The sequence below is a fragment of the Hylobates moloch genome, unplaced genomic scaffold (genome assembly GCF_009828535.3).
Source record: "Hylobates moloch isolate HMO894 unplaced genomic scaffold, HMol_V3 SCAFFOLD_9, whole genome shotgun sequence".
NCBI lineage: Eukaryota > Metazoa > Chordata > Mammalia > Primates > Hylobatidae > Hylobates > Hylobates moloch.
Genome location: NW_026652284.1, coordinates 123,503,171 through 123,530,774, shown reverse-complemented (window position 1 = coordinate 123,530,774; position 27,604 = coordinate 123,503,171). Strand labels below are relative to the sequence as shown.

The following is a 27,604-nucleotide window of genomic DNA, read 5'->3' as shown; positions in this document are numbered from 1 at the left end:
GTCCTGAGTGGGAGGAGGGAGAGGGGTGGTGGTGTGGGTTGGAGATTGGCCGTTGAGCTGGAGATGCTCCAGGTGGTCTGCGTCCAGGTTCCTCTGGGGGCGGGGGGGGGGCAGAGCCGGCAGGGGTGGGACAGGGCTCCGAGCCAGCCCCGGGGGCGGCCGCCCGGACAAACGGCCCTCGTGTGATGCAAATCGAAGGAGGATGGGGAGAGGCGTGACTAAGAGGCCGAGCACAGCTCAGGGTTGCAGGCGTCCCAAGAGGGCTCAGGAATTACGTCCTGTTCAACTGCACGCTGATAAACCCGGCAGCCACCACAAGGTAGAAAAATGCCCTTAAAAGTCCACGCCTGGGTCCTGCCGGGCCGCTCTGGGGTTCCCGCGAAATGTTGAGTGGATCAGATGGCACGTTCGAGAATCTGCTCCGTGCCCGCGGGCTTGGAGGAGGCGCTGAGGACACTGGGAAAGATGCAAATGCCATTTCGGCCCATCTCGCGGGCCCTGCCCGACGAGGGAGGACACAGAGACCTTGCAGAGGGTTTACGACCCGGCGCGGAGGAGCAGCCCTAGCCTGACCCGGGACCCGCCGCACCGCACTTCCTCCTCCGGGAAGCCTCCCGTGAGCTGCCGCTGCTGGAGTCTCGTGCGGGCTGCGGAGAGCGCGCCTGGCCCCGCCCCCTCCGCGCCCCTCCAGGAGCTGCGGCCACTTCCGGGAGTATCTAGGACGGCGTGGAGGACCGCCGGGCTCTCCTCTCCGGTCGCAGCGGGCGGGAGTCCAGCCCGGGCGCCCTCTCCAGGTCTCACCTCCCCTCCTGCTGTGACTCATCCAGAACCCCGGGCCTGGCCCCCAGGTGTGCCTGTGGCGGGCCTGTGAGGTCACTGTCTTGTTGAAGACGAAGGCTACCGTCCCCGCTTTTTGGCGGTGTCTGCGGGGGCCTGCGCGGCGCGCATCTGATGTCATCAGCCCCCAGCAAGCTCGTTTTCCAGAGAAGAACCGGGAGGCTCCGAGGTGACTTGTGGCTTGCTCGAGGTCACACGATCAGTGACGGCACCAGATGAATCCCCGAGTAGAGCCAGCAACTCGGCCTGGCTGCCCACGCGTGTTACTGAACAAGGAGAATGCAGGCGTCCTCACCCTTACCTTTCAGGCAGACAGTCTGAACCCCAGGCCCACCGCACACCAGCAAGGACGCCTCAACTAGGCGCCTGCCTCCCAGCTGACTTCGGACAGACACACTTACCTCCAGTCCGCACCCCTAAACTCGTTCTCACCCGGCGGAGTGGGGCGTCCAGAGCGGTGGTGGCCATAGGGCCCCCAGAGCATGGCCTGGAGAGGGTGGCAGGGGCTGGCGGAGCCTGGGGCCGCCTTCCCCAAGGGGCTGCACAGGGCCCTGTGCCGCAGGCTCCCAAGCCGGGCAGCCGCGTTCCCGGGGCTTCTGAGTTGGAAACGAGGTCCTGCTGTCTCAGCAGAGGCCTGGGTGGATGGCTGGTTAGGGAGCTCAGGGATTCATCTGGTGCCGTCACTGATCGTGTGACCTCGAGCAAACCACAAGTCACCTCGGAGCCTCCGGGTTCTCTTCTGGAAAACGGGCTTGCTGGGGGCTGATGACATCAGATGCGCGCTGCACAGGCCCCCGCAGACACCGCTCAAAAGCGGGGACGGTAGCCTTCGTCTTCAGCAGGACAGTGACCTCACAGGCCCGCCACAGGCACATCTGGGGGCCAGGCCCGGGGTTCTGGATGAGTCACAGCAGGAGGGGGGGTGAGACCTGGAGAGGGGCAGCCTCGGAGGAGCCAGGCTGGGGTCTGCCAGCTGTCCCTGAGGGCACAGGCAGGGCAGGGAGAAGGCGCTGGCAGAATCACTGGCACTCAGCACTTGGAGCCACCCCCAGCTGAGCTCTCCCAGAGCTTCGTGGCCCAGTCTCCCCTGCCCAGAAGCAGTGTCCCGGCAGCTCTGAAGAGGGCCCGGCAGGCCCAGCTGTACCAGCCCACACCTGTCAAGACCTGAACACCCTGGGCCCCCACACCCCAGGGCAAGGGGCTGGTGCAGAGGAAGCCCGGGCCACTGCTGCCCAGCAGGCCCCCCGCTGAATGGAGGCAGGGGGAGGAGGCAGCAGAGCTGACAGGGCACGTGGGGAAGAGCCTACTGCATTTACAGCAGAGGCCTCCCAAATACATAAGGGAACCGAATTGCCAGAGACCCCTCGCCCAGGTGGCAAAAGGCAGCCTGGCCAGGCCTGTGGGCACTTCTAGACTGGCCCTGTCCTCGACCCCTGCTCTGGGCGCCCCCCCGCTCCCGTGTTGATGGTGGGGTATCAGCTCTGGGCAAGTCTGGACGCCTCCAGGCCTCAGATTCTCCCCTAGGACACTCGGGCCGCCCGCCAGGCCCCAGGGACACCGTGGCCCTGTATGGCAGGTCTTGGTGGAGCAGCCCCATCACCCCCACCCTGCAGCGGGTCTTCGGGGATGGGAAGTTGCCCCAAGGCCTCACCAAGGCAGGTGCCGGCTCCCACTTCCAACAATCAAAAAGAATTTATTCCGGACACGTGGCATGCGGTGCTGGGTAGTGCCCACCGGGGGGCGGGGTGTGGGTGGGGGGCAGGTAGGAGGCCGAACCCCGAGCCCCCGCCCGGCTACTCGCGGTAGTGCACTCGCTGGTGCTGGATGAGCTGGGAGCTCTGGCCGAAGGCCTTGCCGCAGGCGCCGCACGCGAAGGGCTTCTCGCCCGTGTGGGTCCGCAGGTGCCGGAAGAAGTGCGAGCGGCCGCGGAAGGCTTTGCCGCAGTCGGCGCACTCGTAGGGCTTCTCGCCAGTGTGGATGCGCTGGTGCTCGATGAGCACGGAGCTCCAGATGAAGGCTTTGCCGCACTGGCTGCAGGCGTAGGGCTTCTCACCCGTGTGCAGCCGCTGGTGGCGCACCAGGTTGGAGCTCTGGCTGAAAGCCTGGCCGCACTCTCCGCACTTGTAGGGCTTCTCGCCGTTGTGGATGCGCAGGTGCTGCGTGAAGTGCGAGCTGTGGCTGAAGGCGCGGCCGCACTGGCCGCACTCGTAGGGCTTCTCGCCCGTGTGGATGCGGTGGTGCTGGATGAAGCCCGACCAGCCGCGGAAGCGCTTGCCGCACTCGTGGCAGGCGTAGGGCTTCTCGCCCGTGTGGATGCGCTGGTGCTTCAGTAGCAGCGAGTTATACTTGAAACTCTTGCCGCAGGCCTCGCATCTGTGCGGCTTGGCCCCCCGCGCGCTGCCCTGCCGGCTCCGACCGAAGTTGACTCCCAGCTCGGCGGCCCTCTCGGACGCACCCTCGGGCCCGGCCGCTGCTTGCTGCACAAGCGTAACGCGCCAGGCGCCCCGCGGCTGGGCGCAAGGGACGGCCCCAGGCGGCTGGCCCGCCGGCCGCTCCGAGCTGGATTCAGGCCCGAAGCCGGCGCCGCACCGGGCCCTGCGGGGAAGGCTCCTCAGGAGGCTGCGCAGCGCCCCGCCCGCCCCCTCGTCAGGGGCCTGAGAGCCGGGAGAGCGTGGAGCCTGCTCAGGCTCGGGCTCGGAGTCTGAAATGAGAAACGGCACAGGCGGATAGTACCCGCGTGCCCCCACCGTGGCCCAGAGGGACGGGGATGGGGAGTGAGAGCAGAGCTGGACAGGGGGGCTCAGAGGGGACAAGGAGGGCCCAGGCACCCAGTGGATGGGAGACAAGCGGACAGGGGCTCGGAGTGCCGTGCCCGGGAGGGCCGACATAGACACAGGGGTGGGGGGCATTGCAGGGTGACCCAGAGCTGCTGGGACCATCCAGTTACCACAGCGGCCGTGCCGGTGCACGCAGCCACGGTGGCAAGACAGACCGTGGGGTCACCCTTAGCCAGGAGGAAGCACTAAGTGTTGGTGAGGACCCAGAACCTGAGGGACTCCAGAGCTCCAGAGGGCGCCTCGAAGCCCTTGCCGAGGAGGTGGTCCGTATGGGCACAGCTCCTCATGGGGCTGCCCCAGGCCTCGGTGGCAAGTGCGCTGCTGCCCAGCTCCCATGCCCACCCCAGGAGCTTCCCACGCAAATCTCTGGCCCAGGGTCTCTTTCCAGGGACCTGACCTCAAGACACCTGCTCCCCACCCCAGGGCCGCCCAGGTGTGGGCGACGGCTCAGCACTGTTAAATCCAGCCATATCACTAACATCACCCAGAGGGAACCCTGAGAGCTTCTCAAGGGGGAGGTGCAGGGGACCTGGACTGACACAGCTCCAGCCAGGCTGAGGGGAGGCCATCTAGGAGATGCAGTAGGAGGAGGGGACCCAGGATTACTCTGGTGGATCTGGGGGGACAGTGGTGCCCTGAGCCAGAGGCCCCAGCCCGAGGCAGATGGAGGGGAGGGAGGAGTTCCTGATTCACTGTGTCCGGCTGGGGCCGCCAGGAGTCCACGTGGGGCCACTGGGGCAGGTGGCCATGGGCTGCAGTCACCGCCTCGGGAAGCATCAGTGACTGGACTGGCATTAGAGTGGGGGAGGGGCCGCGGGGCAGAGGTGAGCTGGTGCTAGGGAAGAAAAGCCCCAGGAAGGGGGTGGTGCCAGCATTGGGGATGCCACAGCGGTGGGCGTTGTGAGGAGCCTGGCACGTGCAGAGCTCTGGTCCCCCAGAGCCCGATTCTGCTCACTCACCGGGCCAGAAGGTGTCTCTGCCGATCTCCACTTCCTCTACGTCTTGGAGATCCAGGTCAGAAGGCTGGGAGAGCACCTTAGCGCTGGAGCCAGGGGAGCCTGCGGGGCAGGGAGGCTGGGGCTCACCTCCACCCTCTGGACCGCTGCCTCCACTCCTCTCTGATCACCACCTGCTTCCAGGCTGTGACCCTGACACAGGACACCTCCTGGCCCTCCCAATCCCAACAGCAGGCCCACTGCTTGGGCTTCTCTAGCCACGAATGCCCTTTATTACCTTCCTTCCCAGCTCGGTTCAAGAGCCTCCTCCTCCAGGGGCCAGCAGTGGGAGCTCATTCCCCTTCAGCCCAGTAAGCAGAGCCAAAACCTGGGGTAGCTTCAAAGTGGCCCTCCTGCCGCTGAAGGCGGCTTTGTCACCTTGGTGGGCTGTGGCCGGCCCTCCTCCCTGCCCCACCATCCTGCAACGCTGCCCTGGAGCGGCCTCTCAAAGTGCTGGCGCTGCAGGCTCCCACACCAGCACCTCGTAAAGCCTCCCTCCCTTGGCCCAAGGCCTTTCTGTCCCTCCGGGGCTCTCCGCTGCCCTCGATGAGCGTCCAGAAACAGCAGAGGCAGCTGCTTCCAGCAGGCCCAGCGCACTGGCCCCTGGCTTCCTCAGGCGGAGACTGAGGAATGGGCTGGGCCCATCTATGAGCCCCTCACCCCTGGGCACACCAGGCTTGGGCACCCAGAACCAAGACCCCCCTCCCACCCAAGACTTGGTGGGGGAAGGTTGGGGGAATGGCCTTAACGCTCTAGGAGCACAGATGCAAAAGGGAGGGGCGTGGGCTCCGCTGCCCGAGGCCAGTGGTCAGCTCTCCTCACGGCGGCAGGGGCACCAGGCCCCTTTGGGGGTCTCACCTGTCTCCTCAGTGCTGTGCCACCCTGGTGCCTCACCTGGGTGAGGAGAGAGGGTGGCTGGGGGCTGTACTCGAGGACGGGTGTGTCTCTTAGCCCCGTGAGGCCGCATCTGGGTGCCCCCAGCGATGACAATGCAGAGACGGGCACAGAAAGACGCAGGGTTGGGGTGGGCAGAGGCTCCTGTCCACACCCCGTTCATAACACAGTGCCTGGCTGTGACACCCGGTTCATAACAGTGCCTGGCTGTGAGCTTTTCCTGGGACTTTCCAGCCTCAGGCAGACCTGCCCCGGCTGCGGTGGGGTGACCAGCTTGGCCAACCATGGAGGGTGGACTTCCCCAGTCCAGCCAGCCACTCACTCACCCGACACGCCCTCCTGCCCTCAGGTCGGCCCCTGGGAGGCTAGGAAGTTCAGCAGGTGGGGGCGGCTGTGCGACGTCCCTTCCTGGAGAGCTGAGGGTCCAGAACTGCTTGGCTGCCCCAAAGCAGGATGTGGGGGGTCCCAAACCACCTTTGGGCCTTTCGGATACACTCCCCATTGTGGAGACAGGCCTGGGGGCACTGGCCTCTCTGGGCTATGACCCTCACCCCCAGCTCGTGGCCACCATGTCACCATCCCCTGGCAGCCAAGGGAGCTGGCTTGTTCCACAGATGGCCAAATGCAGGGCAGGCTCCAGCGCCGTGCTCCTGCAGAGGGGGCAGCGAGGGCATCACCTGAGACAGCCTTGCCACCTTTGCCCTGCGCTGGGACACCACCGGAGGGGACCTGGCAGCACTTTGAGAAAGAAAGCGACCCTGATTCCAGCTTTGTTCCTGGGGCCATGCCCCGGCACTGACAGGCGGGATGTTCCCTGGGCTGTCACTTTAAGAGGGCCAGTGACATTACCAAGATAGGAAGCACGCCAAAGCCGCTGCCAGCTGTAGGGGTGCCCGGAGACACCCTCAGAGTCAAGCAACGCCAGGTGGTGTGCGCTGTCTCCGCCCTGCTGCAGAACAAGCCGACGCAGGATGGCCCTGGCTCCCTGGGAACCTGCCCTGTTCAGGCAGCAAAGCACTTCCTAGGACTTTCTCTAGGGGAGGATGGGGGTGGCCTAGGGTCAGGTGTGGAAGGCACACAGTATGGGTCACTGTCATTCCACTGCCTAACCGTGGCTCCTGACTCCTGCCCACATTCGGGCCATTACTGCAGAGCTCAGTCACCTGCCACCTGCTGGCTGTGCCCGGGCCGTGCCAGGTCTCCACGGGGTGCACACCCAGACGCTGCTCCCCACCCTGCTGGCTCTGTGCAGAAGTACCCCTGCCTCAGTTCCACTACCCCTCACCTGGCCAGTGCCCTCCCACTGCTGTGCCGCGAAACAGGGACAGTGTGGCCCGAACCGGAGAAACACCAGGGCTGCCCACCTGCTGGGGCTGGTCTTCCAGGTGGAAGCGAGGTGGTTGTACACGTCTGGGGACAGGCGGGAGGCGGGTGCTTTCCTGGCTGGAAGGGCCTTTCTTTGTGTATAAAACGGCACAGCAAGTGCTGTGTGCCCGGGCCCGGACCAGGGTGAGTTAGGGGAGCAAGCTAGGTGCTGGGGGGTGGTCAGTGGGCACCCAGAGTCCAGATCTCAGGTGCCAAGGCCAGGCTCTCCATGTGGAAAGATGCTGTGCCTGTTGCGGGGTGGCCCTGCCCTGCCCATGGGGTCCTCCCTACCAGCCTGGGCACTCAGTAACCCCCACAGGGCTGCAAGCCCCCAAGGGTCCCAGGCCTCCCCTCCCTCACTTCCTCCTGCCCAGACTGCCCCTCCACCTGCAGGACCCCTGGGTAAACCTTCCAGAACCGGCCCAGGCAGTGCTGGCTCTGGTGGGCGTGGCCTTGGGGCACAACACAATCCCTGAGAAGCTGTGTGGGGACCCTCAGTCCCCCAAGCCCAGCCCAGCTCCTGATCTGCGCCTCCGCAGAGGTCCTGGGAGATGAGGAACTGTGTCCTGTTCCCACTGCCTGGTCTCCCTGCTCTGCAAGGCTTGTGCTAGGCCATGGCCCCAAGTCCTTTGCTGTGGGACCCCAGCTTCATGTCTGCAGGGACCACCGCAGAGAACCTTACCCGGCCGCTCCCCGTGCCCCTCACGACCCTCCCCACTGATAAACGGCTCCTCTTCGGGACCTCCTCTGCTCCCTGACACCTCACAGCCTGGTGCCCAGCAATGCACCCACCAGAGGCTCCTGAGGTGACCACGTGTGCCTGGGGTGGGCCCCAGGAACCTTGGTCTGGCCCACTGCAAACTTCTTTCTGGGAGTCGGGAGTTCTGCGGCTCCAAGTCCTGTCTTGATCCCTAACTGGCAGGATGGCCCTGGGCAAGTTCCAGAAACACTGAGGTCTCCCCTGCTTAGGAATCTGTGGCCCCGGGGCATTCCCAAGGAGCAGAGGAAGCTGGAAACGCCCAGAAGCAGCCCCTGCCTTCACCCAGTGTCTGGAAGTTGGGACAGGAGCCACCCATTGCTGTGGCCTGGCCCCGTTGTCTCTACACCAGGCCTACCAGCATGAAGAGGGGATGAAGGCCACCCCCTTATCTGGCTCTGGCTACCTGACAGCCTTCCCAGGCCCCACTGTGCCTCAGCCACAATCTCTTGCTGGGGGGAAGCAGCCACACCCGCTGTTCTCAGGGCCCAGCTCGTCTGTCCTCCCTGGATGTTGTTTCTAGCACAGCACGGAGAGGGCGGAAGCTGCTGGTGCAGCCCCCACTCCCTCCCACAGGGCAAAACCCCTGGGGGTTTCAGGGCACTCAGACGTGGCTCCAGTGCCCAGGAGGCTTCCAGGCCTGTGGGGCTGGAGACTCATGCCTGACTTTCTGGGCCTGGCTGCCCACGGCTGGTGAAGACAGGGCCGGGGGTAGCGCAACCCTGCAGGCTCAGGGGGCCTGGCCCCAGGCCCCTCCATGCTCCCCAGGCCCACCCTCCACCTGGGCATCAGCTTCTTATCCTGCAGAAACTGGCCTGCAGCCACCTCAGCGTGTGTCCTGTGCTGTGCCAAGATGAACTGCTGGGCTGTGCCCTCCCTCAAAAACTGTCCCCCTAGAGAAGTCACACCTCACCAGGCTTGGAGGGGTGCCAGGGCGTGCCCTGAGTCTGCTGACCTCCTGGCCTTGTCTCTGGGCTTCTGTCTCCCCACTGGTAACGAGACAGGAGGACTCCTCTCAGCCATTGTACAGGTGACATGAGAGGGCAAGAGCCGGCTCTGAGATTCTGACTACGGGGTGAGGAGCACGGCCCTCGGGGGCATGGGCTGGAGGCCCAGCCACAGTGTGTGCTGCGGGGGCTTGGGATCCTTCCAGGTAGCCCCTGGCCAGGCCCACCAGGACAGGCAGCCCACGGGTGCCCCTTCCCAACCTCCTCGCAGTCCCTGGGGAGTTGCTCGGGACACAGCAGCGGAGACGGCAGGGCTGCAGGCTCCTGCTCCTCGGGGGAGTGGATGCCAAGCCGGCTGGCTCCCTGCTCCGCTAACTCACCCTGGTCCTGGCTCCTTGGGGGAGCCCCCCGGCCTCTCTGTCCCCATCTGAGTGCCCACCTGAGGGCCCCATGCAGCGCAGCTGCTCTCCACAAGCCTCAGTGGTCCCTTCAGCCACCAGGACTCTGACTCCCCAAGAGGGAGAACCCTGTGCCAGGTTGCCCCCATTCCTGGGCCAGGCACGGGCTCTCCAGGCTTGACCTATGTGGGGCCTTGCCCCTGCTATCAGCAGCTCATGTGCTGGGTTGGGCCACGAGGGCCCAGGCCAGGCCTCCTGTGGAACACCTAGCAGAGATAGAGCCTCAGGACCCCTGACCTCCGAGAGGGAGCAGAGCCAGGGGCACCACGGGGCTGGGACTCCCCCACACCTCAACTCCCAGAGCCTGCCATGTGACCACGAGGCCACAACATCGGGGTGGAGCAAGGCTGGCGCTCTGTCCCTGCGAGTCCCGGGGGGTCACACCCAAACCAGCTTGGGAAGGCAAGGACTCTGGCTGCTCCACTTCCTGAATGACAACACAAACTCAGAGGGGCGATGCCTTGCTCCTGGTCACGCTGGATCCAGATTTTGAGGCCACTTTCCCTCCCACACCTCAACTCAGGAAAGAGACAATTCGGGGAGCCGTCCCTAGGGACCAGAGCTCAGGCTCGGCCCCAGCCTCAACCACATCCAGCCCCTGGCCTGAGGGTGCGGGAACCCCAGCTGCTGAAGGAGCTGCATACAGGTGTCTGGAGGGGCCTCTCAAGTCAGCCAGGGTGGCAGGTCAGGAGGAGACAGGGCAGCGGACGTGAGGGCAGGGGATGCAGGGTGGGGGCGCACAGCAGGCTGGGTGAGTACCATGTTGATGCCCATGGAGGTGAAGCTGAGGCTCGTGGTGCTGGGCTCCAGGTGTCCCCGGTGATGAGAGACTGACAGGGGACGGGACAGAAGGGGACTCCTGAATGTCCCCTAGGGCTGCCATCTTCCCTGAGACCTGCTGAAGGTGTCACACCTGGGACCTGGGGAAAATGAAAACCATGGCAGATGAGGGGATTGAGAGGAATGTGGGGGGGGTGGTGCAGGAGGAGGCAACAAGCCAGCTCTCCAAGGGGAGATGGAGGTTGATCCACTCCAGGAGAAGCAAGGATGGAGGGTGAACCCACAGAGACACATAGGCCTGGGGTGAGGCAGTCAGGGGACCTGGCATGTTTATTCAGTAAGGAATAACGCTTTGAGTGGCTGGGTGCGGTGGCTCATGCCTGTAATCCCAGCATTTTGGGAGGCCGAGGCGGGTAGATCATGAGGTCAGAAGTTTGAGACCAGCCTGGCCAATATGGTGAAACTCTGTCTCTACTAAAAATATAAAAATTAGCTCGGCGCAGTGGCGGGCACCTGTAATCCCAGCTACTTGGGAAGCTGAGGCAGGAGAATCGCTTGAACTCGGGAGGCGGAGGTTGCAGTACGCCGAGATCGCGCCACTGCACTCCAGCGTGGGCGACAGAGCAAGACTCTGTCTCAAACAACAAAAACAACAACAACAACAACAAAGAAGTAATGCCTTGGAAGGAGCGCCTAGGAAGTAGCCACCGCCTGGGCAGCACAGCAGACACCTGTGGGGGCTGAAGCAAAGCTCCTGTTCCAGCAGAGGCTCTGGCATCTCCCTCCAACCTGTGGCATCACCCCTCCCCCAGAGAAAGGCATAGAGTCTTCCAGAAAAGCCTCAGCTGCTGGCCCTATGGGAGGGCCTGCTGCGCATGAGTGTTTCGGAGGAAATCTTAACAAGGCTTTTCTTGAACAGCAGAGAAGAGACATTTCCAGAGAGGGGAACCCTCTTCCTCAGACCCTACAGAGCCCTCAGAGACTGCAGGCTGGGATCCCCTAGTCCAGCCCTGCAGCAGCACTGGTAGACTCACTCAGGGCTCCAAGATACTTCTTAGTTTGCTTTGCAAAAACGGCTTGAGTCCAATGTGAAAAGTGACTTTTCTTTCATACTGTGATAGAGTAGGAACTCCCAATCTGGGGCAGGGAGTGAAGAAAGGAAGGGGAAGAGTGGACAAAAGTTAACGGATACTCAGATCTAAGGATAGCAGACAGTGCCTGCTTCGAGGAAGTGGGAGAGGCGGCTCCCACACGGCCGCCGCCCCAGTGCCCAGCCTTCTGGGCCAGCCTCCATCCCCTAATGATGGGAAGGGTCGGGCCACCAGGTAGGTGGCCACTGGGTGCAGGTCCTCCACCCTGAAGTCACATCTCAAGTTACTTAGTTAACTTACTGGGGACATCTGGTAAAAGGGCCTGCTGGATCACCCCGACCCTGGCTTGGCCCCCAGGACTGAGCGGAGGCGGCCACCACAGGGTGGACGCCCCTTCACCCAACCCCAGGGACGCACAAACTCTGAGCTCCAGGCTGAAGGGGGAGGGGCACTCCTGCCAGCGGCTCGGGGGAAGAAGCATCCTCTGCCCCTCTGTTCCCAGCCCCGTGGGAGCGGACCCGATCGCCGGGAGCTCGGCACAGAGCGCGTCCGCCTGGCGGTGCGGCGCTGGAGTCCGGCGGCTCCACGCTCCCGAGCGGCGGGACCTCCAGGCCTCAGTTTCCCATCTGCAGAGTGGGGATGACGACAGCTGCCGTCACTGGGTGCCTGGGAAGGGCGCCCTGCGAACGGACACCCGCGATCGCCAGGGCCGCTGGGCGGGGCGGGGCGGTCCGCTGTTGCCCCGCGACCCTCAGGAGCCCACCCCGCTCCCCGGGCCTGGCCCGAGGCCAAGGTCACGGCGAGCGGCGGCTGCAAGGGCCGCGCGGCCCGGCTGGGCAGGGCTGCACCGCGGAGTACGGCGCACGAGCTCGGACTGGGCTGGTCCCGGGCGCCCGGAGCCGCCGCCGCCGCCCGCGCCCACTCACCTTCCCAGCGGGAGGAGGCCGCCGCGCGCCGGACGGAAGTGCCCGGCCCCGCCCCACTCCGCCCGGCAGGAACACACTTCCGGGACGCTCTGGGCCCCGGGAGGACCGCACGCCTCGGTGGCCGTGTGGGGGCGGGGCCGGGAGCGAAGAGGAGGCCTTTCCCCGTCCCGCCCCTCCCCTCGTGGGCTGCACCCGCGCGTGGCTTTCGCGTACACGCTGGCCCGGATCCCGCCCGCGCCTGCAGAGCGCCCGGGCGCGGGGAGCGGCGCTGCGTGGGGCGCAGAAGCCGGCGCCTCGGAGCCTCCTTCCCGAAGCCCGCCCTGCACCGCCCGGGGAGCCAGCGGGGGGCCGGGCTTCGGGAGATGACGGCGCCATCCCCACACTGCCCGCGGCCCCTCCGTGCACTCCAGGCCCCCGAGGGTCCTCGGCTGGAGTTGCTTCCACGTTCAGCTCGCGAGTCCACCCCGCTACCCTCTTGGGTTCCCTCCTCGGGATGTGTCCGCAGCGATGGCCACCGGCCGCCGGGAACCGCTGCAAGACGCGCGACCTCCCGCTCCCCTCGCGGGGGCCCCAGCGCCCTCGATTCTGCCTGCTCTCCAGGGGCGTCCCCGGGAGCCTGAGGAGGATGTTACAGGTTCCCCAAAGCCCCTTCATGGACTCCTTCCTCATTTTCCTCTTGTTCAGCCACAGTTTCTCCCTCAGTTCTGTGCTTACGACCCGAAAAGAGAAAATTGTCACTTTCTGGGAAAAATAAACGGCCGGGGGAGGGTTCTTTGACCGTTTTGAGCAGCAGTGCAGAGAGCCGAGGCGAGGGGACCCCTGAGTTGGAGGGGCGCGCGGAGCAGAGGGCGGGGGACCCGCAGACAGGCAACAGCTGCCTGGTGCCAGGGTGGACACTCAGGGCTGTGTGGGTGGAGAAGGAGTCCCTGATAATATATAAAAATCTCTAAACTCTACCGTAAGAAAACAAACATTCCAGTTAGAAAATTGGCAAGAGCCGCAACAGACATTTGACCGAAGAGGGCACAGGGATGGCAATAGGCTCTGGAAGGGATGGCTGTCAGGGAAGGGCCGGCCAGCATCGCGGTGGGTGCCACTGCACACTTGCCAGGTGGCTCAGGTAAAATCTGCTAACAAGTGCCAAGCATCACTGAGGTCGCGGAGCAGCTTGGGACATCGCCAGTGGTAAGGCAAAGTGGTGCTGCCATTCTAGAAATTGGCTTGGTAGTTTCTTAAAAAGTTTTTAGTGCCGGGCGCAGTGGATCACGCCTGTAATCCCAGCACTTTGGGAGACTGAGGCAGGCGGATCACCAGAGGTCGGGAGTTTGAGACCAGCCTGACCAACAGGGAGAAACCCCGTCTCTACTAAAAATATAAAAAACTACCCGGACACGGTGGTGGACACCTGTAATCCCAGCTACTTGGGAGGCTGAGGCAGAAGAATCGTTTGAGCCGGGAGGCGAGGGTTGCAGTGAGCCGAGATCGCACCACTGCACTCCGGCCTGGGCAACAGAATGAGACTCTGTCTCAAAAAAAAAAAAACACACACACACACACACAACAAAAAAAAACTAGTACTATATCTGATACTGTTTGGAGGTGAGCCCCCCTGCACATCTCATGGAAATGTGGCCCCTGATGGTGGCGGTGGGACCTGGTGGGAGGTTATTTGGGTCATGCTTGGTGCCCTCTCCTTGGTGATGAGAGCTGGCTGTTAAAAAGATCCTGGCGCCTCTGCCCCTCTCTTGCTCCAGCTCTTACCAAGTGATGGATGCCCTGGCTCCCACTTTGCCTTCTGCTGTGAGTAAAAGCTTCCTGAGCCCTCCCCAGAAGCCTCTTCTTGTACAGTTTGACCAGGGACAGCAGCACCCTCTGAACCCTGATCTGAACTGTGAGCCAAGCAAACTTCTTTTCTTATTTACTTTTGAGATGGAGTTGCCGCTCTTGTTGCCCAGGCTGGAGTGCAATTGGTTCGATCTTGGCTCACTGCAATCTCCACCTTCCAGGTTTAAATGATTCTCCTGCCTCAGCCTCCCAAGTAGCTGAGATCACAGGTATGCGCCACCACGCCCAGCTAATTCTGTATTTTTAGTAGAGACGGGGTTTCGCCATGTTGGCCAGGCTGGTCTTGAACTCCTAACCTCAGGTGATCCACCCGCCTCAGCTTCCCAAAGTGCTGGGATTACAGGCGTGAGCCACTGCGCCCAGCTCCTCTTTTCTTTTTCTTTTCTTTCTTTTTTTTTTTTTTTTGAGACGGAGTCTCGCTCTGTGGCCCAGGCTGGAGTGCAATGGCGCAATCTCGGCTCACTGCAAGCTCTGCCTCCCGGATTCATGCCATTCTCCTGCCTCAGCCTCCCAAGTAGCTGGGACTACAGGCACCCACCAACTTACCCAGCCTCAGGTATCCCTTTATAGCAGTGCAAAATGGACAAACACAGAACTACATCAGGAGAGCGGCAGACGACAATGCAATTGACTGGATAACAGGCTGCAGCTGCATTGCACCGGGCTGTGCAGACTCATTTTTGGGGGCAGCTGTGTCTTTGTATGTAGTTCTTGACTTTCTGTCATACGCACAGGCTGTTCCGTCACACACACAGGCTGTTGTCACCAGCTCCCTGTACACCCAGCGCATCATGGGAAGCTGAGTCACCGAAGCTACCATGTCGGCTGACCCATAAGAAGCTGTGGAGCGTCTCATTCCCCAGGCCCTTTGGACAGATCCTCAGTCTGGCTGGCTCACAGGAGCGAAGGGAGAAGGGAATGGGTGTAATCAGAGTGGAAGAATCCCCTTCCCCCACCAGGGAGGTGTGAAGGTGATGGGCAGGGCTTTGGAGGGAGTGCAAGGGTTGCTGATTTAATGGGCTCGGAGCCAGCAGCCAGCCTGGTCTGTTGGAGCGGCAGGTCCCCGCTCCTCACCTCGAGCAGGGTTTTGTTGAGTATTCACTGTAAATAATCAGCTGGTGTTAGTTATGCTGGGGGGGGGGGGGTTCGAGCCCAAACAGCCCCAGAGCCCCTGGTCCTAAGACACGGGAGTTGGCCCACAGCCCCCCAGCCTGTTGTCTTGATTTGTCCTCTTGGGCTGTGGATTAGAAAAGGCCTCCATGGGCTTCTTTTGTTGAGATCAGGGAATTCAGTGCCTGTTCAGACACCCACACAGGCAGGGCCTGCCCCAGCCAGTGCTGCTGGGGTTGGGGTGAGGGTGCCATCTGGATGGGCAGTGCCCCTGTCTCTAGGGGTCCCTGTGAACCTTCAAAGCTTCCCTGGCAGGAGGGCTGGTCAGAGCTCCCGAGCCACTGGAGTAGAGAGGCTCAGAGCACTTCCTAGACCACACCTGGAGATGAGGGGCTTAGAGGAGTGGCCAGGCTTAAGTCCAAGAAGGCTTCTCTAAGGGGCAGCATCAGAGAGAGATGGGGGTGGGACCAGGAAGGAGGGAGAGGTGGTGGCAGAAGAGAAGGGCCAGCCCATCACAGAGAGGCGGGAGGGGCGCAGGGGCAGAGGTCTGATGCCTGAAGCAGTTGCCTGGGGTTGGAGTTTGGAAGACCAGGCAGGGGAGTGTGACGAGCAAGGGGAGGACAGAACAGGATGGGGAGGGACAGACCGAACAGTCTTGACGCCTCCACTGGCGGCTCAGACGTCATTCTCAGGGCACTGCGGGGCACAGGGGTCTGCAGGAAGGGAGGGAGGAGAGCTGACATGCACTGAAGATCTGCCTGGGGCTGTGGGGTAGAGAAGAGCAGGACAGAAGGGAGAGGGGGGTCAGTGGCTGCAGTCCCCTGCACGCGACACAGCTGGCAGAAGGCCACCTGAGTCCCAGGCCGGGATGTGGACGATGAGGAAGCTTTAGGCCTGGGCTGGTGGGGCAAAGACGGGGCCACTCTGGGTGTTGTCTTCAAGAGTGGAGAAAGGCAGTCGAGCACACTTGCCTCTCGCCAGTGCCAGCCACCGTGTCGCCTTGCTGGCTTGGTTGCGGGGGAGGGAGAGCTGGGAGGGTTCTGGTTAAGTGTGTGAAGGCGTGACCAGTCCCCACATCTCCAGCCATGGCAGAGGCTTGTTCCTGCACTGCTCCAAGCCTTTCCAGCTTCTGGGACCCCAGGCGTCTCCGGGCTGTTCGTTGGGGCCCTGACAGCCACCTTTCCCTTACTTTTCGTCATCGCCACAGGGTCTAAATCTGTATCTCTCACCTGCGGCACCTCTGGCGTCTCGGCAGGACCCCCGCACACCCCTGCCTCTGCACACCAGATTCCGGTGGTGCCCCAGCCCAGCTGTGACCGCCAGTGCCGAGTGGGCCCCAGCGGCAGAAGTGCCCCTGGTTGAGAGCAACTGCCCTGACGAAGGAGGTGCAAGCCAGGGAACAGAGGACCGGACAAAAGTGAGTGCTGTGTGGAACTCAGAGGGCCTGAAGAGGGGCTGATGACAGGGCCTGAAGAAGGTGTTCAGGACCCCTGGGGCCTCCTCTGGGGCATCCCGAGTGCAGGCACTAGGCCACCGAATGAACCCTTAGCTTCCCAGGTATCCGGGGCCAGAAAGCGTGAGGGCATTTCCGCACTGCAAAGGGTTGCTCCCATCGTGAGTTAGTGAACAACTTTCTCATTTATGTGTCAGTCTCCTGTGAGTCTGGCTAATGGGGAGTGGTCTTGCGGAGACCCATCAGAGGCAGCGACCAGCCAGAGTCCTGCGGTCCTGGGAAGCGGCACCTGCAGTGTTCCCTGGGAGGAAGCTGGTAGCCTTCGTGGGGTTGCTGACTGCATCCCCAGAGTGCAGAGAGCTCGATGAAGACAGCACTCAAGTCAGAAATCAATGTTTACTGCACAGAACACAGAAGCCAGCAAGCAACAGGGAAAGGAGGCGTCGCAGCGAGCGTGTCGGGCAGGCTGGGAACCAGTGCAGCGGCCCACGTGGACCGAGGATACACGCAGAGCAAGTCACAGAAAGCGCAGCTGAAAACAAACGGATGCTTATCCCAGATGCACAGGACACTTACCAAGGACTGATGGTCTATCAGAGTAATGCTTAGCAGCTTTGCCTGGCAGGACAGTTAAATTTTGGACAACAGAAAGTAACAGTGGGAAATGGGACATCTGCCACCAACACGAGAGGCCAAGACCACAGCTGTTACAGGAGGGGTCAGTGCCACAGTACATGGGTGGCGGCAGCTGCACATGCGTGCCTGGGGAATGTGAGTGTTCGGACATGCCAGGCGTCCAGCTTCACCAGGAAACAAGCACACAGGGACACAGGCGCAAACACTGAAAACCCTCGCTGAATCCACTTGGTTGAGCGGTGGCCACGGGAGCACAGTGCTGCCCTCCTCACAAACCTGCACCTGGGCCCCAGGGCAAGACGGGCGTGGAAGGTGCAGGGGTGCGGGTGCGGGTAGTGGCTGCCGGAGACGGGGGTGGGAGGTGCAGGGATGCGGGTGCGGGCGGGGGCTGCCAGAGATGCGCGTGGGAGGTGCAGGGGTGTAGGTGCAGGCAGGGGCTGCCAGAGACGGCCGTGGAAGGTGCAGGGGTGCGGGTGCGGGCAGGGGCTGCCGGAGACGGGCGTGGGAGGTGCAGGGGTGCGGGTGCGGGCAGGGGCTGCCAGAGACGGGCGTGGGAGGTGCAGGGGTGCGGGTGCAGGCAGGGGCTGCCAGAGACGGCCGTGGGAGGTGCAGGGGTGCGGGTGCAGGCAGGGGCTGCCAGAGACGGGCGTGGAAGGTGCAGGGGTGCGGGTAGGGGCTGCCGGCTCAGAGGCGTGTCCAGGAACCCCGGTCAGGCCGGAGCCCTGCCCTGAGCCGCCTGCAGGGGTGACTGCGGGACAGCGGCGTTAGGCCCGGTCTTGGCTGTGAAGTCGCCCCCACCGCCACGCATGACCCTCGGGATTCTGTCAAGGTGGGGGCCGTCTGCTCGGCCTGGGCTCCCTGACCACGTGGCTAGGTCTGCGGAGGAAACCAGGAGAGTGCGGACACCAGGCTCTGTAAGCATGAGGCTCCCTGCTGGCCCCATCCCGGAGTTCACCCCATCCTCCCAGCGTCCCTGGGCCTCAGCTGTTCCTCACTGACCTCAGAGACACCCTGCCCTGCCCCGCCCCGGCTCCACAGGAGCCCTGCCCACCACCGCCTCAGCTCTGGGGACACCGCCTTTCTCCCGGTGCAGAGGCGCTGCTCGCTGCCCCCAAGGTCCATCTTCCTCCACAGCACGTTTTTATGTCAGCTCATTCACAGGAAAGAAACGATCACATCTCAGTGCCCAAATGGGGACCAATAGGAGAGGTCACTGGGAATGAAACCCAGGTACACCCCAGGGTCCGTGGGCTCCGCAGAAACGCAGGTGGACCCCACCACAGCCAACAGGCCTAAGTCGCTGATCGGCCCCTCCCTGCTTCCCTGTGTCAAAGAGGAAACAGATGCCCAGACGAGGAGGGCTGGCCGGCTGCGCCCCCAGACCTCTGGTCCCGGGGCTGGCTGGGAGCGCCCCTCCCCCTGCTCCCTTCCTGCTCTCCTGAGAAATGGCTCAGGGATGGGGCCTGCGGGGACGGATGCCGGCATAGCTCTCAAAATGCTCGCACAAGGGACACTCCATGGCAGGTCCCTGCAGCAGAGCAAAGTCACAACATTCGAGGTTCTCTGCACTCTGAGGCCCACAGAGCTCGGCTGGCCGAGTGAGGCTGGGAGGATGGTGCCCGCTGGTCAGGGCAGCTGAGTGGGGCTGGGAGGATGGTGCCCGCTGGTCAGGGCAGCCCTCTGGGTCAGGGTGGCTGAGCAAGGCTGGAAGGATGGTGCCTGCTGGTCAGGGTGGCCGCGTGAAGCTGGGAGGGTGGTGCCCGCTGGTCCGGGTGGCCAAGAGAGGCTGGAAGGATGGTGCCTGCTGGTCAGGGCGGCCCAGGAGGTGCTGTCCAGGCGGAGCCTGGGGCTGGTGTGGGTGCGCCATGCTCCTGAGAAGTTTCTGGGTTGTGGCTTTAATGTTCTCCTGCAATGAGAACGCTGACACTTGGCTGAAAGGTCCTCACGTCTCCCCCAGTACACTTCTGAGATGCCAGGAAGGTTCTGAACATCAGGCTGATTCCTGGGACTCCCCTCCAGGGTGGCCTCACCGGAGTCAGGAGCCCCCGCCCCGCACCCACTGCCCCACTAGGATGGCTCTGCAGTGGCCTGAGGACAGTGACTGGGGTCACTGGTGTAAAGTTGCCCACTGCGATGGCTTTCACCTTTGAAGAAGTTTGGGAACCAAGTGAAAGCCCAAGAGCTATTTCTAGGCATTTCAGAAGGTGCTTCCCCGCACGACTTCAGAGGGTGCTTCCCCGCACGACTTCAGAGGGTGCTTCCCTGCACGACTTCAGAGGGTGCTTCCCTGCATGCACTCTGGATGCTTCCCTGCACGCACTCTGGATGCTTCCCTGCACGCACTCTGCCGCACACTGCCCTCCCTGGGCCAGGAGCCTGCTGCACAGAAGGAGGTTCCTTTTCTTCTCTTTCCAGCGCTTTTCTTCTCCTTTCCTTCATCTCTGCTTCTTCTCTGAGGAATGTGCGAATCTTTTTTGTTAGTTTTGAGGTTGCTTCGTATGCATATTTCATCTAGACCTTCCTGCTTTGGGGGTGATCTGCTCTACTAGCCTGAAAAGGACGAGAAATATCTTCTGAGTACGTGAGAAGTGCGGTGATTACCTGGTTTCTCTGTTGGTAAAGACCACGCTCCAAAAGCAAGATGGCTTAAATTTGTGTTGAGTGGAAACAGGCACCTGCGGGCAACGCAGGCCTGGGTTGGGGGCGGGGGGGCCTCAAGATCAGTGGGGGGTGTGGAAGTGGGCGTTAACCCGTGCACCCCAGGGCTGGATGGCACCAGGTTCATGAGGAAGTGCTTCCTGTTTTCTAAAAATGTTAAGGAAGGTGGGAGGGTTTCAGATGCATAAGCTGAGTGTACATGACATGATCCTTTAACCGCGCTAGAGCAAACGCCCACTCACCCTCCATCCGGTTTCAGCGTGAGATACCACCCAGGGGCCCTGTGCCGGCCCCTCTCTCCTGAGTTCCATGTGAACCATGCCTTTGCTTTTCTCTGCAGTTCGACCACATGTATCCCCAAACACCACACTGTTTAGTTTTGCTTGGTTTTGAACTTCGCGGTGGTTAAAATCGTGCCGTGTGTCTTCTGTGCCTTACATTCTCTGCACAGTGTGTGTCTGACACACATAGGTGTTGACGTGGGTCCTGGCTGGCTGTGTGGCCACTGTGCCAACAGCTTCCCTTGACCAACAGACCATGATTTACCTGCTTCGCTACCGACAGGCATTTGGGTTCTTTCCGGCGTTCCTGACAGAGCACGCCGTGAACGTTGTTGTGTCTCTGGCTGCGCGCACACACGTTTCTCAAGAGGAAGTAAACAGGTGGCTCCTGGGTCAGCAGGAACGCACATCTTCACCTTTGCCAGAAAACGGTGGGCTGCTCTCCAGACTGTGCTGCTGCCCACTGCTGCAGCAGCAGATGGACTCCTGCCCGTCCCGTGCAAGGATCCGAATCAGACTTGGCCATCTTTACCACGCTGTGGGGCACAAAATTGGATCTCTTTGTTGTTTTAACTTGTGTTCTCTGATTTTTAAAGAGATTGAGCATGTTTTCAGGTATTTACGAGCCATGGATTTTTTTTCTTCTGTGACTTTTGCCCATTTTCCTTTTTTCTAGAGATGAGGTCTCGCTGCGTTGTTCAGGCTGGTCTTGAACTCCTGTTTTGGCCATTTTTCTATTTAGATATTTATCTTTAAAAATCCTGGTTCCTATGAATGCTGCACATATTCTGAACGTTTGTCATTTGTTGCTACAGGTCAGGGTGAGTAATGGTGGCTGGGGTAACGAAGAACCTCCGCATCTCAGCGTCTCGCTCAGGAGGCCTCCCCTTCTTGCTCACACCACGCCAGGGTCTTGAGGCTCTCCTGAGGGCGACTCCGGGACGTGGCTCCTTCCCTTGGTGTGTGGCTCTGCCATCTCTGAGTCCCTCTCTTTCAGTCACAGGAAGGGAGGACAGTGGATGATCACAGGGAAGATTGCAGGAGGCCAGGCCTGGAAGAGGCGTCTATCACTCCTGCTCACGTCTGCAGAACAGAATGCAGTGATGCAATCCCAGTTCACTGAAGCGTCAACCTCCTGGGCTCAACTGATCCTCCTGCCTCAGCCTCCCCAGTATATGGGACCACAGATGCACGCCACCATACCTAATTTTTAATTTTTATTAGAAATGAAATCTCACTATGTTGCCCAGGCTGGTCTCAAACTCCCGAGCTCAATCTATCCTCCCACCTCAGCCTCCCAATGTGCTGGGATGACAGGCGTGAGCCACCGCACCTGGCCTGCAAGTGCTTAGTACCTTTGTTCACGTATATGGGTACGAGTGACACTGAACTGTAATTTTGATATCCCGATTATACTCACTTCAGAAAATAACACAGGGTGTGTTTCTTGTCTGTCTCCGAGTCTGGGTAAAACTGGAGCTGTTTCTTGAACTCACGTGCAAAGCACCTGGATCTGGCGTTCTTTGGCAAGACTGAGAATCATCCACACAATCTCTGTCGTGGCGATGGATTCTGTGTGCGTCTCCTCGAGCTGGGCTGCAGCGTGACTTTCCTTCTGATGGTCAAACCATTTCGGTGGAGTTTTCTTTGTCAGCACAGGCTTTTCTCACCTTTTCAGCGTCGGATGTGGCTGAACTGTCTTCCCTTCTCATTCCTGATCGTTGATTTGCTCCTTTTATCTTAGTCATTTTGCCACAGGATGTCAATTTTAATAGCCCTTTCAAAGAACCAACTCTTAGCTCTTTTGTCCTCTCAATGGTGTCTGTTTCCGTTAATTGTATTAATAAGTGGCTTTATTTACTTACTTATTTATTTTTTTGAGACAGAGTTTCACTCTTATTGCCCGAGCTGCAGTGCAATGGCGTGATCTTGGCTCACTGCAACCTCCACCTCCCAGGTTCAAGCAATTCTCCTGCCTCAGCCTCCCAAGTAGCTAGGAATACAGGCATGCGCCACCACACCCAGCTAATTTTTTTCTGTATTTTTAGTAGAAATGGGGTTTCACCATGTTAGCCATGACTTGTCTTGTCCTCAGGTGATCCGCCTGCCTTGGCCTCCCAAAGTGCTGGGATTACAGGCGTGAGCCAGTGTGCCCCGCCCGGGCCCTTCTTTTTCTAACTGTTACACTGGGTGCCTCCCTCCTGCCTTCCAGCTCCTAACAGCAACAGAAGCACGCAGGGTTGGACACTGCCCTTGGCTTCCACTGCCCCCAGGTGCTCTGTTAAGTCATATGATCACTGAGTTTTAAGTGTCTTATCTTTGACCTGGGTCATGTAGGTTTTCTCTTCCTGGAATAAGAGCTTCATTTAAACAAGACACCAAAGCAGAGGTCAGCCTAGACGGCCTCCGGCTTCAGCTCTTGGTCTTGCTGTGACGTCAGGAGTTCATCTGTCTGTGCCAAATGATAGGGGCAAAAAAGATGGCAGACAGGTTTTGGTTTGGTTGTGTGATTTTTCTCATAACCATAAACGTTAAAAAAATTTCCAAGTGGATTTAAAAAAATGTATCTTTTATTTATTTATTTATTTATTTATTTATTTTTATTTTTATTTTTTTTTGAGACGGAGTCTCGCTCTGTCACCCAGGCACCCAGGCTGGAGTGCAGTGGCGCGATCTCAGCTCACTGCAAGCTCCGCCTCCCGGGTTCACGCCATTCTCCTGCCTCAGCCTCTCCTAGTAGCTGGGACTACAGGCACCCGCCACCACGCTCGGCTAATTTTTTGTATTTTTAGTAGAGACGGGGTTTCACCGTGGTCTCGATCTCCTGACCTCGTGATCCACCCGCCTCGGCCTCCCAAAGTGCTGGGATTACAAGCGTGAGCCACCGCGCCCGGCCTTGTATCTTTTATTTTTGAGACAGGGTCTTGCTCTGTCATCCAAGCAGGTCTTGAACTCCTGGCCTCAAGTGATCCTCCTGCCTCGGCCTCCCAAAGCACTGGGATTACAGGTGTGAGTCACCACATCTGGCCCCCAAAATGTATCTTTTGTTGTTGTTTTCCGTGCCGATTTTGTTGAAGCCAGCTCTCTCATCTTTTCCTTGGAGAGATATCCAAGGCTGTCAGTTTGCATGGCCCCAATTTTGTGTGTGAACCAATATCTGATCTCACTAACACCAGCACGCGGTGTGAGCCCTGATCTCACTAACACCAGACGCGGGGTGAGCCCTGATCTCACTAACACCAGACGCGGGGTGAGCCCTGATCTCACTGACACCAGACATGGGGTGAGCTAACACTGATAGTTAGTAGGATCCAGCACTGTGCTTACGACATCATGTATGAAGGCTCTGGTTCTCAGCAACCCTGTGGGGTTAAGCACTGTCAGCATCGCCATTTCACACCTGGGAAAACTGAGGCAAAGGTCCCAGAGTTCCAGAGTGAGGGGTCAAGTCCACAGCCCCTGACTTGAGAGCTATGCTCTTGACCACCTACGTCCATCCCAGAAATAAAAGACATCAGATTAAAGTGTGAGTTTAGGATCAGGAACCCACCTGCCTGCTGCTAGAGAGGCTGAGGTGGTCCTGCCAGCCGTGCTTCTGCAGGTGTCTCTGTGGGCATGACCTGGGGCTGACGTTTGGTGAGATGTCATTCCGCACCTGGGGGTCCATCCTATTGGCCCTAAATATGGAAAAGATATTTATTGTGGCATTATTTATAATAACTTAGGTTGGAAACAGCCCACATGCCCATGCTGGGAAGTGGATAAGTCACCTCTGCCTTTTCGATTCAACTGGTCATTGTGCAGGCATTAAAAGTGATGCTTCCTTCCTGGCCAACATGGTGAAACCCCATCTCTACTAAAAATATAAAAATTAGCTGGGTGTGGTGGCGCGCGCCTGTAATCCCAGCTACTCAGGACGCTGAAGCAGGAGAATCGCTTGACCGCAGGTGGTGGAGGTTGCAGTGAGCCGAGATCGCGCCACTGCACTCCAGCCTGGCAACAGAACGAGACTCTGTCTCAAAAAAAAAAAAAAAAAGTAACGCTCTCCACTGTCAGTAATGGGGAAAAGCAACGATTGTACTATCATAAGTAAAATCAAACCAAATGCAGACACCACCAGGGCATGCGTGCCAGTCTCCTGGGCCGTCCTAGACAGCTCTGTCCACACTTGCCACCCTTCCTGGCACATCCCGACAGATAGCAGAGGATGCCTGCCCTGAGCAGCTCCCTGTCCCGCCCCCTGGTTTCTTTCTTGTGTCCGAGTTCCTGACTTCTGACGCCGGCTCTTCCCTGCCAACAGCTAATTCTGAAGGACACTAAGACACAGAGTGTGCAAGGACTGGGAGTTGTATTAGTTCACTGTGTGTTACTATAAAGGAACGCCCGAGGCTGGGTAAGTTTTTGTAATGAGGTTTACGTGGCTGGCGGTTCTGCAGGCTGTACAGGTATCTGCTTGGCTTCTGGTGAGGCTGCAGGGAGGGAGCAAGAGATGGGAGGAGGCACCGGGCTCTTTAATGCAGGAGTTCCCAACCTCAAGACAGGTCCCTGGCCTGTTAGAAGCGGGTCACACAGCAGGAGGTGGGCGGCAGGCGAGCAAGCGTTACTGCCTGAGCGCTGCCTCCTGTCAGATCAGCGGTGGCATTAGATTCTCACTGGACCGCGAACCCCACTGTGAACCGTGTGCGAGGGATCTAGGTTGCGCGCTCTTTATGAGAATCAGATGCCTGATGATCTGAGGTGGGACAGTTTCATCCTCAAACCATCCACACCACTCCCTGTCCATGGAAAAAACTGGTCCCAGGTGCCAAGAAGGTTGGGGATCACTGCTTTAAACAACTAGCTGTCCCGTGAACCTAAAGAGTGAGAACTCACTCATTACTGTGAGGAGGGCACCAAGCCATTCTCGAGGGATCTGCCCCCATGACCCAAATACCTCCTGCCAGGCCCCCTTCCCACACTGGGGATCACATTTCCACATAAGATCTGGAGGGGACAGACATCCAAACTATACCAGGAGCTCTAATGCACCCTTCACCTAGGACAGAATCGGCAAGCAAATCCGGCCCACCTCCTACGTTTGTAAATGAAGTTTTATTGGCACAGCCGCGCTCGTTCATTCATATGCCATTGACATCTGCTGTTGCCCTACACGGCAGGGTGGGGACCTGCTCTTCACGGGACAGCTAGTTGTTTAAAGCAGTGGTCCCCAACCTTCTGTGGTCCCCTGTGGGTGCTAAGGCACAGGCTGTGTGGCTGCAGTGCCAAGAATATTTCCTGTCTGACCCTTCATCGGAAAAGTTTGCCAACCTCTGTTCTAGATTCCCCATGACTGACATTTAGCCAGTCTCCTCTGTCACTCTCCGGTGACGTGCACACACCGTTGGTGTGAACTGCAGACATCACGCTCTGCAGCTGAGAGCCTCAGTGTGCATCTGCAGTAGGAGGACGTCAGTGAGGACTGCCCCGTCCCTGCTGCGCTGGTGCCAACTGTGCCGACAGTTGACTGTGCCTGTAGTCTACACTCCAGGTCAGCCAAATGTCCCAGCAAAGTCCTTCAAAGCAACTCTTCCGATCCAGGATCACACATCACATGTGCTCTGATGCCTGCTTCTGAACAATTTCACCTCCTGAGATGTCCATTTCTGGGAGTGTGAGTCTTCCTCTCTTGGTGACAGCTGGCTGAGGCCGTCCAGCCTCAGGACATACCGGGAATGGCTGCATAAGGAGATCCGGGCCAGGGGGCCCACCAGGATATTCTGCCCTGTGGGGGTCAACACTGGCCGTAGTCCACCAGCAGCATCCAGGGACAGTCTATCTAGGTGAGGCCGAGGCTGCCCGCCCCCTCGCTCCCTCACCCCCTCATCCCCAGGCTGATGGCAGTGGGCTGACCACAGCCCCGGGGAGCCCCACGGGAAGACTGGCCTCCCCAGCACACGCCCAACAGTGTGAGACACAGTCATCACAGAGGCAGGTACACGACACCACGGGACTTGCCACCTACCTACCCCCATTGGGACCATGGGCCACTGAGAAGCCATGAAGGCCATGCTTCCAGCAGCAACTGTGGCGGCAGGGTCATCAGGAGGCCACAGGCGCCATGGCTCCCTCTGGTGGTTCACCTGCTCACGTGCGCCAGGGAGGCCCCTCCAGTGCATGCGGTCCTGAGAGCAGAACCCCCCCAAGCAACACGTCTGATGAAGGCCAACACAGCCTCAACCCAAATAAGGCAGGGCCCGCAGGCGAGCACAGCCACACCAGCAATGCCATGGGGGCGTGGCGGGGGTGGGGCCTTCCGGGTGTGCAGCCAGCCCAGGCACTGAGTGTCACCCGACCTCAGAGAGCCCTACAACCATCTGGGAGATGCTGCCCTGCAGGTCAGGATCCAGCACGAGCAGGTGACGGGCTGGGCTCTGGGACCTGCTATATAGAAAGTTAATCAGGCCAGAGGCAAAGCTAGTGTGGGTGACGGTGTAGTTCTGGGATTTAGGGGAGTTTTATTTTCCAGTTCTAGGCTATTTCTATTTCTGTGAGGAAGGGGAAGTGAGGAGAACCATCTGTCAGTGCAGCCCACGGGCAGTGGGCATGAAAGAGGCCGGGAGCTGAGCAGCCTCCCCACGATACTACAAGTGGCAGCACTCAGGACCCCCTGCCATGGAACAGGCTCCTCTGGCCAGGCCAGCAGCGGGAGCAGCCGGGAGAAGAGACACACTCTGCGTGTGGATGTGCTTCCAACAGTCTGAGTGCAAGGATTGAAGCATCCTCCTAGTGGGAGGGGAGGCCTGCTGAGAGGCCCCCTTTCCAAGTGACCCCACAGTGGCCAAGCTGGTATGGGGCCTACACAGACAGGCAGGAATATTACAGCCCTCAGAAAGACCACGGCAGGAAAAATGTGTTAACCCAGTAAACGTTTCCACCCAGACATGACTGCTCTCCATGATGCGGGCAGTGTGCCCTGGTCCGTTTCGGAGACTGCTCAATGGGCAAGGCCAAGGACACCTCCAGCTTGAATCGGGGCCCTCCTTCCAGGACAGAATCCCCAAAGACAAGGCCCATGATCAGTGTTCCACGTCTAAACAGCTGAAAACATAGGCACCGACATTTCCCAATAAAAAACCTTACCTCCTGCTTTACAGACTCATTTGCCACCCTCTTATAAACCACCGTCCCCAGAGAGCACAGGCTCCCGTCCGCACTGCTCCTGGATGGACACAAGGGTGGCACAGGCCTATGGACCTGCCACGGGGTGGGACAGGACTGGGTACAGGCATGAAGAAGTAGAACTAACCTGAATGCTGGGCTGGTCTGTGGGGCTGGGGCCCACCGCCCACGTTGGAAGGCCGAGAGGCAGATGCAGGCTGGACTGAAGCTGCCGAGGGCACCCCAGGGGCCCCACCGCGTGGCTGAGGCGGGAAGCTCAGCAGGTGGTGGTGTCCAAGGTCCTGAAGAACCTTTGTCCCAAGTCCATCCAAGTAAGTCAGGCCGCCTCTCTGGAAGGAAGGCTGGGCCAAGAGGGTGCGTGGTGTGGCCCAGTACCGGGAACGGGGGTCTGAGCTCAGGGACTGGCGCTCCAGCAGGAGGAGAGAAGCCAGAGGACCAAGCACAGTTGGGGCACAGAGGCCGGCACTGAAGCTGACTGGGCAGGGACGAGTGGTCCCAGGGCTCGCTGCAGAGCTCGGGGACCCAGAGGGCAGAGAGTCCAGACTGGGACCTTCAGCGGCAGATGAAAGGCTTAAG

The 27,604-nt window shown here is 60.1% G+C and overlaps 1 protein-coding gene across 6 annotated transcripts; it reads right to left on the bottom strand.

Annotated features, from left to right (window-relative positions):
• Positions 1-2,494: 2,494 nt before the first annotated feature.
• On the bottom strand, positions 2,495-27,269 carry GLI4 (GLI family zinc finger 4). 6 transcript variants are annotated; one of them, XM_058444587.1, is made up of 7 exons: positions 25,872-26,947; positions 25,249-25,631; positions 23,421-23,547; positions 14,279-14,833; positions 9,850-10,010; positions 4,634-4,732; positions 2,495-3,538 (listed from the first exon to the last, which is right to left on the bottom strand). In XM_058444587.1, exons 5-7 carry the CDS (start codon positions 9,971-9,973, stop codon positions 2,631-2,633), a joined length of 1,131 nt encoding a protein of 376 aa, XP_058300570.1. In that variant the 5' UTR covers positions 9,974-10,010; positions 14,279-14,833; positions 23,421-23,547; positions 25,249-25,631; positions 25,872-26,947; the 3' UTR covers positions 2,495-2,630. The 6 variants fall into 6 exon arrangements, with proteins under 6 accessions (XP_058300570.1, XP_032616495.1, XP_032616498.1 ...); XM_032760604.2 differs by lacking the exons at positions 14,279-14,833; positions 25,872-26,947 and adding an exon at positions 27,156-27,269; XM_032760607.2 differs by lacking the exon at positions 14,279-14,833.
• Between the last annotated feature and the right edge of the window lie 335 nt (positions 27,270-27,604).

Coding starts and splice junctions, on each gene's coding strand:
- GLI4 (XM_032760604.2), bottom strand. CDS start 9,973: ATGGCAGCCCTAGGGGACATTCAGGAGTCCCCTTCTGTCCCGTCCCCT. Junction 4,733..9,849: donor CCTCCATGGGCATCAACATG/GTACTCACCCAG, acceptor CCTGCCCCGCAG/GCTCCCCTGGCTCCAGCGCT. Junction 3,539..4,633: donor CAGAGACACCTTCTGGCCCG/GTGAGTGAGCAG, acceptor TTCTCATTTCAG/ACTCCGAGCCCGAGCCTGAG.